Source organism: Eleutherodactylus coqui, chromosome 5, assembly GCF_035609145.1.
Source record: "Eleutherodactylus coqui strain aEleCoq1 chromosome 5, aEleCoq1.hap1, whole genome shotgun sequence".
NCBI lineage: Eukaryota > Metazoa > Chordata > Amphibia > Anura > Eleutherodactylidae > Eleutherodactylus > Eleutherodactylus coqui.
The window spans coordinates 115,659,101-115,669,314 of NC_089841.1; the positions used below are offsets into that span (position 1 = coordinate 115,659,101).

Consider the following 10,214-nt stretch of genomic DNA (forward strand, 5'->3'; position numbering starts at 1 on the left):
GGGGGCGTTACGAATCAATCTCAACTGCTTAAATACTACATTGCAATAGTTTTGTATTGTAGTGCATTGAGTTTGCCAACTTTATTTCAGTAAGCTGGTATACATGAATATTTATGAGCTTCTTTGGACTTTTCTCTAGTTCAGCCCTGCAAAGTTTCAAAAGTAAGATTTGCAAAAACACTAAACTTATCGGTATAAGGGCTAGTACCCATAAACGGATTTGTACCGCGGTTTCCGCAATGAAAATCTGCCACTACTAGGTTCTATTGAAGCTAATAGCTTTTCTGCCAGCCAATGCCGACTCGCGGAATTTTACCGCGGATTTCCGCAGCGGGAAATAAATTGTGGCAGGTTCTATTTTCTGCGGATTTACGCTGCAGGAGGTCTCCATTAATATAGTATTAATAGACATGGCAGAAAAATGCACGTTTTTCCGCGATCATCAGCAGGCGCGTTTTGTTTACCACCGTGCTACTCCCACAGTGTAAATCCACAGGCGTATCCCGCTCTGTCCGTGGGCATGAGCCCTAAGTGACAGACCGGTGAAATCAGAATCTGTCATTATACCCCCCTGACTGGACAACTGATTCCATTTAAGCTTCTGTAAGTAAACAATGAGGTCTCCATTCACACTCAGTAACTAGGGATCTTGAACATTTTGAGGGATTCAAATGAAATGTTATAAAGTTGTTAAACTCTATCACACAAAAACGTTATTTACTCCCTAGCAGCACATTTAATAGTACTGTATTTTGGAGGGGAGGGGGGGGGGGGCTGTCATAAGTCATATATAAAGCCTCAGTAAAGTTTAATTAGTAGTTTGCCAAACCTAAAATGCTGATAGCATTAGGTAAGGCAGAGAGAGGTATCATCATATCTGTGTCCATAGCTTTATTAGAAGTAGCACCAAGAATCTGTCCTTTTAATCCCCTGTCGTTCCGCTGCCACAAGTGCTTTGGAGGCCGACCTTCTTTCCCAAGTGCTCGCCTCTCTCCTCAATTAGCTCTTATTGACAGACGTAGTGGTCTCCTGGTGGGACGCTACACTTTTCAATCAGAGCTGAGGAGAAGCACAACTGAGAGGAACACTTCAGAGAGGAGGCCCGATGCCAAAGCACTTGTGGCAGCGGAACGACAGGGGATTAAAAAATTCATATTCTTGGCGCTGCTAAGCATATCTCTAAATGGTGCTTACAGCAGCCCCAAGGTCATGTACGGAAAACGGAAGAAAAATGTAGACCCAGACAATAAAAACAGATTAGAAAATAATGTTTTAGTAGTTGGAATTAAAGAGGGTCCACCATCAGGATCCGGCCGATCAGCTGATCCCAGGGCCGGTCGCTGTCGGTACAGAGTTGTGTTTGAGCCGGGAGCAGGCGTACACCGCAGCTGGTATTGCACATATTCACATCTATGGGATAGGGCATCAATATCTTGTTTCAGACGAGAAGCTCAGGTTTGCACATCTAACAGGATGGTGATCAACACCACCGATAATCTATCAGTGGGCAAACTGAAAGGCATCAGTAGAGGCAAAAAATTGGGCAGTGGTTGAAAAACCCGCGGTACAACCTTCTTTTACCCCAAAAATTTTTCAGGGAGAGGAATTCAATATAACAAAGCGAAACGCTAAGCAAGTCCCACATTTGTACTTCCAGCTCATTTAGAGCCCCTTCACACGAACGTAAGCGCAGCGCATTTACTCCATAAACAATGTGCTTTTGTGCAAATTACTGCGTTCGCAGGTGCAATTCACATGGGCACGGGATACACCAACTCCATGAGTTTAAAAGCTATTAAGCCTAACGAGTTCCAGATGTGTTCTCTTTCCCAAGAAATTGTGCAGCGTACTGCGCAGGTATTGGGAACGTATTTGCGCACCTCCCATACACCTCCGTGGGGACCTTTGGTGCGCAAATGAGAACAAAAATACACCATGCTGTGTAATGTGCGTGCAAGAAAGACTGCTGAGCATGAACCAAATGAAATCAGTGGGTTATCTTCACGGCGTATAACACGCAAATTTGGTCACGTAAAGCCGCCCTTACTTTGGGCTCTACATCTGTTATCTGCATGTGGACATTGGGCCATTTATTTATAAAATCTGCGCGTGGCCCCTGCATGGGAGTGTGTCTTGCTGCCCATAGGGATGCATTAGCATCCATAGGGCAGCAGAAAGCATGTGGGTCACACACACGGGAAGAAATCGCAGCATGCTCCATTTTGCTGCGGATCTGCCGCACGGACAGCTCCCCCGGCTTCCATTGAAGCCTAAGGAAGCCATCCTTATCCATGGCACAGCCACAGCTGTTTTTATGCTGTGCCACGGATACGCGGGAGAGCAGGAGTTCAAAAAAAGAAAAAGAAAATAGTATGACCGGGCTCATGCCCGCGGCACGCTGCCGGCGCGCCAAGCAAATCCGCCAGCCGTAAGTAAGAAGATCCAGCCTGCACTGAGGAGACCCCGCAGCGTCCGGAGAGCTAAGTACAACGCATTTTCCCTCTCCATGGCCACAAGCACGCATGGATTTCACTGCGGGATTCTACAATGGAATCCATGCGTGCAAGAGGACAGGAGGCCTAGTGTCCACAGAGGGTGAATATAGGGTTATGCAATTCCAACATCTAGATGTAGTCAGGCATAAGCAGGGCTCTGTACACAGGGTGGCGGGTCAGATGTAGTCAGGCATAAGCAGGGCTCTGTTCACAGGGTGGCGGGTCGGAGGTAGTCAGGCATAAGCAGGGCTCTGTTCACAGGGTGGCGGGTCGGAGGTAGTCAGGCATAAGCAGGGCTCTGTTCACAGGGTGGCGGGTCGGAGGTAGTCAGGCATAAGCAGGGCTCTGTTCACAGGGTGGCGGGTCGGAGGTAGTCAGGCATAAGCAGGGCTCTGTTCACAGGGTGGCGGGTCGGAGGTAGTCAGGCATAAGCAGGGCTCTGTTCACAGGGTGGCGGGTCGGAGGTAGTCAGGCATAAGCAGGGCTCTGTTCACAGGGTGGCGGGTCGGAGGTAGTCAGGCATAAGCAGGGCTCTGTTCACAGGGTGGCGGGTCGGAGGTAGTCAGGCATAAGCAGGGCTCTGTTCACAGGGTGGCGGGTCGGAGGTAGTCAGGCATAAGCAGGGCTCTGTTCACAGGGTGGCGGGTCGGAGGTAGTCAGGCATAAGCAGGGCTCTGTTCACAGGGTGGCGGGTCGGAGGTAGTCAGGCATAAGCAGGGCTCTGTTCACAGGGTGGCGGGTCGGATGTAGTCAGGCATAAGCAGGGCTCTGTTCACAGGGTGGCGGGTCGGATGTAGTCAGGCATAAGCAGGGCTCTGTTCACAGGGTGGCGGGTCGGATGTAGTCAGGCATAAGCAGGGCTCTGTTCACAGGGTGGCGGGTCGGATGTAGTCAGGCATAAGCAGGGCTCTGTTCACAGGGTGGCGGGTCGGATGTAGTCAGGCATAAGCAGGGCTCTGTTCACAGGGTGGCGGGTCGGATGTAGTCAGGCATAAGCAGGGCTCTGTTCACAGGGTGGCGGGTCGGATGTAGTCAGGCATAAGCAGGGCTCTGTTCACAGGGTGGCGGGTCGGATGTAGTCAGGCATAAGCAGGGCTCTGTACACAGGGTGGCGGGTCGGATGTAGTCAGGCATAAGCAGGGCTCTGTACACAGGGTGGCGGGTCGGATGTAGTCAGGCATAAGCAGGGCTCTGTACACAGGGTGGCGGGTCGGATGTAGTCAGGCATAAGCAGGGCTCTGTACACAGGGTGGCGGGTCGGATGTAGTCAGGCATAAGCAGGGCTCTGTACACAGGGTGGCGGGTCGGATGTAGTCAGGCATAAGCAGGGCTCTGTACACAGGGTGGCGGGTCGGATGTAGTCAGGCATATGCAGGGCTCTGTACACAGGGTGGCGGGTCAGGTGTAACAGAGGGTACACAGGGTGGCGGGTCAGGTGTAACAGAGGGTACACAGGGTGGCGGGTCAGGTGTAACAGAGGGTACACAGGGTGGCGGGTCAGGTGTAACAGAGGGTACACAGGGTGGCGGGTCAGGTGTAACAGAGGGTACACAGGGTGGCGGGTCAGGTGTAACAGAGGGTACACAGGGTGGCGGGTCAGGTGTAACAGAGGGTACACAGGGTGGCGGGTCAGGTGTAACAGAGGGTACACAGGGTGGCGGGTCAGGTGTAACAGAGGGTACACAGGGTGGCGGGTCAGGTGTAACAGAGGGTACACAGGGTGGCGGGTCAGGTGTAACAGAGGGTACACAGGGTGGCGGGTCAGGTGTAACAGAGGGTACACAGGGTGGCGGGTCAGGTGTAACAGAGGGTACACAGGGTGGCGGGTCAGGTGTAACAGAGGGTACACAGGGTGGCGGGTCAGGTGTAACAGAGGGTACACAGGGTGGCGGGTCAGGTGTAACAGAGGGTACACAGGGTGGCGGGTCAGGTGTAACAGAGGGTACACAGGGTGGCGGGTCAGGTGTAACAGAGGGTACACAGGGTGGCGGGTCAGGTGTAACAGAGGGTACACAGGGTGGCGGGTCAGGTGTAACAGAGGGTACACAGGGTGGCGGGTCAGGTGTAACAGAGGGTACACAGGGTGGCGGGTCAGGTGTAACAGAGGGTACACAGGGTGGCGGGTCAGGTGTAACAGAGGGTACACAGGGTGGCGGGTCAGGTGTAACAGAGGGTACACAGGGTGGCGGGTCAGGTGTAACAGAGGGTACACAGGGTGGCGGGTCAGGTGTAACAGAGGGTACACAGGGTGGCGGGTCAGGTGTAACAGAGGGTACACAGGGTGGCGGGTCAGGTGTAACAGAGGGTACACAGGGTGGCGGGTCAGGTGTAACAGAGGGTACACAGGGTGGCGGGTCAGGTGTAACAGAGGGTACACAGGGTGGCGGGTCAGGTGTAACAGAGGGTACACAGGGTGGCGGGTCAGGTGTAACAGAGGGTACACAGGGTGGCGGGTCAGGTGTAACAGAGGGTACACAGGGTGGCGGGTCAGGTGTAACAGAGGGTACACAGGGTGGCGGGTCAGGTGTAACAGAGGGTACACAGGGTGGCGGGTCAGGTGTAACAGAGGGTACACAGGGTGGCGGGTCAGGTGTAACAGAGGGTACACAGGGTGGCGGGTCAGGTGTAACAGAGGGTACACAGGGTGGCGGGTCAGGTGTAACAGAGGGTACACAGGGTGGCGGGTCAGGTGTAACAGAGGGTACACAGGGTGGCGGGTCAGGTATAACAGAGGGTACACAGAGTTGATCAGAGAAATGATGAGCAGAATTCACTGAAGAGCAAGAATACGAAGTATCCCAGTTGATCCCAAGGCCCCCTGGCAGTGTGGAGAGCACTGAAAGCCGATACTGCTACATGCTACCACTACAATACTAAGAGCACTGTCCACACTGACAGCAGGCTGGGGATAGACAGGAATCCTGATTGGTGTAAAAGTAAAGCCGATTAATTTATACATGAATTGACATAACAACCAGACTGACATGAAAAGATTTAAGAACTCTTCAAGTTTTTATTGCACCCTACAGACATTCAATCTGGACACCATTGGTGAACTAGACGACCTAAGTCAACATATCTGCGCTGCAGTGGAATCAACAACAAAAGGATATGCCGGAACACAGCTGGACAGAACTGGATTACCAACTAGATGTCCGCTGTGTCGCACTTTACATCTGTAGGGTGCAATAAAAGCTGGAAGAGTTCTTTTATCTTTTCATGTCATTCTGGTTGTTTATCAATTAATATGTGTAGAAATTCTCTAACAACCAGAATAACATAAAAAGATAGAACTCTTCCAGTTTTTATTTCACCCTACAGATGTTTGACGTGACACAGTGGACATCAGGTCGGTAATCCAGTTCTGCCAAGATGTGTCCCGGCATATCCTTGTGTTAATGCATCTGCGCTGCAGTGGAATCTTTAACACAAGGATATGCCAGGACACATCTGGGTAGAATTGGATTATCGATGTCCACTGTGTCGCATCAAACATCTGTAGGGTGCAATAAAAACTGGAAGAGTTCTTCTATCTTTTTATGTCATTCTGGCTGTTAGAGAATTTCTACATATATGGATTGATAAACAACCAGAATGACATGAAAAGATAGAAGAACTCTTCCAGCTTTTATTGCACCCTACAGATGTCCGATGCGACACAGCGGACATCTAGTCGGTAATCCAGTTCTGCCCAGGTGTGTTGCGGCATATCCTTGTGTTCTTGATTCCACTGCAGCGCAGATATGTTGACTTAGGTCATCTAGTTCACCAACGGTGCCCACATTGAATATCTGTAAGGTGGAATAAAAACTTGATGAGTTCTATCTTTTTATGTCATTCTGGTTATTGTATATCAATTCATGTATAAAGAAATTCTCTACTTTTCGACCAGTCTTTCTGAGGATACCCTCACATCTGCGTTGGAAGCTCTGGCTGGAGGATCCGCCACACATTCGGTTCAAAATACGGCTGCAATCAGTTCTTCCGTCTACAGGGTGGGCAGCTGAGCAGAAACTGAATGGATCCCACTATAGTCAATGGGGTCCGCCCAGCGCTGTCTGGTTGCATCCTGAGACGAAGCAGTTCGGCCACTAAATGCCCCTTACCTGCTCCATGGAAACCATCAGAATCCCCCTGTATGTGTTCTACTGTATCTGGCCGTGGCAACAATGTTTCAGCCACAGTTACAACACTGCAGAGGAGGAGATGCCACTTATTGGGGACAGGAGAGGACTTCTCACCTTCAGTAGGAGGGATGGCGGCAGCTGGTTGATGTTTAGGGGCTCCTCCTCCGCCCTGGGGGTCTCAGCATCAGCCTCCTGGAGTGTCTGGGGAGGAGAGGCGCCCAGGTAGGATGGAGGGCAGCACATATTTAGGGGCTCCTCCTCCGCTAGGGGCATGCCATCCTGCTGTGCCAGCTCCTCTGTACAGGGCAGTGCTGGGTCCGGCTGGCTGCTGGGGTGCCCCTGGTCTCCTGCACAGGAGGGGTAAGTGTGCCCCCCGGGGGGTGAGCAGCGGGGCAGCTTACAGGGGGTGCCGGGCTGCGGGTTGTCTCCGCTGTTCTTCCGCTTATACACCATGTCTGTGGCCGGACAGTCAGCGCCCGGCTCCTGCCAGGTGCTCAGCAGCAGTAGGTGGGCACAGTCCTGGGCAGCTGGACGTGGCGCGGGGGACACCGGCTCGCTGGCTGCAGGCTCCCGCACTAGGAAGCACAGCATGCAGGGTGCACGGAGCAGGCGGTGCTGCGGCAGCTTCTTCCTCCTCTGGGCTCGGGCAGGAGCGGGGCCGCGGCGCTGCTTACAGAGGAAGCTGCCCATAAGAGACCAGCAAGCCGAGCGGAGGACTCCGGGGCGGAATGTCCCGGCTCACTCACTGACACACACTCCAATGCTTTCCCCGTTACCGCCGTTCCGACGTCATCACAACACTACACGTCACTCGGAATTGGACTGTTGCTATTGGCTAGAGTGAGAACGCTGCCTTACGTCACCCCGCACGTTACGTACTGTTGTCTGCGGCCATATTTGATATTGGTAAAGACTAAAATTCTTAGGGCCAGTTATAAGCATGTGCGTTAGCTGTCATTTATCTTTGCCCTCTTTAAACATGGCGGCTACGTCTGTCCTCAAGAACTACAGGAACTAATCTTTGATTAAAAGGACCGTGTCATGACAAGCACAGTGCCCCCTTGGGTTTTAGAGTAGTATTACATTCTACCGTAGACACTAATCTTGTGTAATGTTTGTACACTGTAAATATGTATTACATAAGTAAGGATGAAATGTCCCAACGTTCCAGGATGCAATAAAGAATATGATTTGTTCACCCAAATTTAGTGCAATGTTTCAGTCTAATCTCAGGACTTTTACCAACAATGTGATACCTACAGTTGGAGGTATTTAAAAGCTATGGATACCTTCCTGCGCCTTTTTTAAATCCATGGGCACATTAGTAAAAGGTGTTAGGCCTGTTTTCAGAGTAAAAAAGTTGCAACTTTTTTTCTTTCGTAAAAGTGAAGAAAAATAAACCACGCGCACATAGTATCACTATAATCATCATGGCCGGTCTAATTACCGCTATACTGACACTATACAAGTCCCATTATACAAAGACCAATATTACCAATAATAAGATTATATGAGCGCCAAATAATCCCGCCACACCAGATCACATGATCTCCCACCACATAGTGATTAATACCAACATACTGTCACTGAATAAAAACCATTACAAACATCAATACTACCAATACATATTAACACTATATGAGCGCCAAATAATACCCCCAGGCCATGACGACATAATACCACCACAGTGCTGCTGGGAAAAATAACACTATACAAAGACCAATATTACAGCCATATATAGGGACCATGTTGCAGTATATAATAGATCTACATAGGCAGTTTTCAGAACACATATATTATTACAGTACCAATGCCCCAAAGAAGCTCCCACTCAGTAATAATGCTCCACATAGCCCCCCACTCAGTAATAATGCTCCATATAGGCTCCCCTTAGTAATAATGCTTCATATAGCCCCCACGCAGTAATAATGCTCCATATAGGCTCCCCCCTGTAAATATGCCCCATATAGGCTCCACTCAGTAATAATGCTTCATATAACCCTCCACTCATTAATAATGCTCTATATATGCTCCCCTCAGTAATAATGCTCCATATAGGCAGCTACTCAATAATAATGCCACATATAGGCTCTCCGCAGTAATATTGCCCCATATAGGCTGCAGACCCCACTCAGTAATAATTCCCCTGCTAGGCTCACACGCAGTAATAATGCTCCATATGGTCTCCCCTCAGTAATAATGCTTCATATAGGCGCCCACTCTGTAATAATGCTCCATACAGGCTCCCCACAGTAATAATGCCCAATATAGGCTCAAGACCCCACTCAGTAATAATTCCCCTCCTAGGCATCCACTCAGTAATAATGCCCATATAGGCCCCCACTCAGTAATAATGCTCCATTATAGGCCCCCAGTAATAATAATGCCCCATATAGGCCCCAGACCCCACTCAGTAATAATTCCCCTCCTAGGCATCCACTCAGTAATAATGCCCATATAGTCCCCCCCTCAGTAATAATGCTCCATTATAGGCCCCCCGCAATAATAATGCCCCATATAGGCCCCAGACCCCACTCAGTAATAATTCCCCTCCTAGGCTCACATGCAGTAATAGTACCCCATATAGCACACAGCCCCCCCCCCCTCTCAGTAGTGGTGTACGCACATTATATTAGATTTAATTACCACTTGGCCAGAATGGCTAAATCATCCTGCAAGAGCAGAGGAGTGGGCAACTGGGCATTCAGACACTGCCTGTCAGAACCTGCAACTCTCGGGGCCGCCGTGCCCGCACCACCGGTCCTGCCACCCGGGCTACAGGAGTGCGGCGTAGGGGAGCCCCGGTTCTGGTGATCTCCCCGGGCCGCTGTAAGACTGGTCGCCGCCGGGTTGCTAGGGAGGCAGCTGGTGCTTCTAGTCACTTGACTACCAGGCTGGCTTCCCTAGTAACGGTCTGTGCTGCAAGACTGGGGGCGTGCCCCCAGCACCTCCCTGATTAGCCCTGCTGCTGTCAGGCTCCCCGCCCCAATCAGCTTCTGGGGCGGGAGCACTGACAGCATTTAAATATGTGTGTTTTCCTGTCAGGCGTTGCCAGTGTTAGTTTGGTTCTCCAGCTGCACCCGCGTTTATCCTGACTGCTCTTGTGACCTCGGCTTTTCTGACACCTGCTTTGGACTTGACTACGTTTTTGCCTGACCCCTCCGTACTGCGTACCCTCTTGTTGCCTACCCGGATTGTCTGACCATTCTACCGTTGTTTGTCTCAGTGTCTGTTTGTCTCCCGTGTCCCGCTTCCCTAGTGAGGGTAGGGACCGTCGCCCAGTTGTCGCCCTGGGGGTTAGCCCAGGGGGGCAAGTAGGCAGGGACAGGGGTTGCGGGATATCTCAGGGACCCCCATATCCCGGACACTGTCCTGACAGTAACACTGGCCGAACGAAGGTCGGACCCTTGCATCCGCCCGGCAACTTTGAGCCCCTCGATGGAGGCCGTGGCGGCTGTAGCGAACCAGGTCCAGGTCCTTACGACCCTTGCCCAGGACCTAACAGCCCGCTTGCAGCCACGGGAACAAGTGGCAGCTGCAGGTCCCATGCAGCCCTCGTCCGCTCCAGGAACAATGTCAGAACCTCGAGCCA

General features: G+C 51.3%; 1 protein-coding gene across 1 annotated transcript in view; it reads right to left on the reverse strand.

Annotated features, from left to right (window-relative positions):
* Positions 1-7,397, reverse strand: part of FBXL17 (F-box and leucine rich repeat protein 17) — a 623,040-nt gene extending 615,643 nt beyond the window's left edge. Inside the window, exon 1 of the mRNA XM_066603043.1 lies at positions 6,737-7,397. Within this exon, the coding sequence (XP_066459140.1) occupies positions 6,737-7,312 (576 nt within the window). The 5' untranslated portion in view covers positions 7,313-7,397. The remainder of the gene's footprint in view (positions 1-6,736) is intronic.
* Between the last annotated feature and the right edge of the window lie 2,817 nt (positions 7,398-10,214).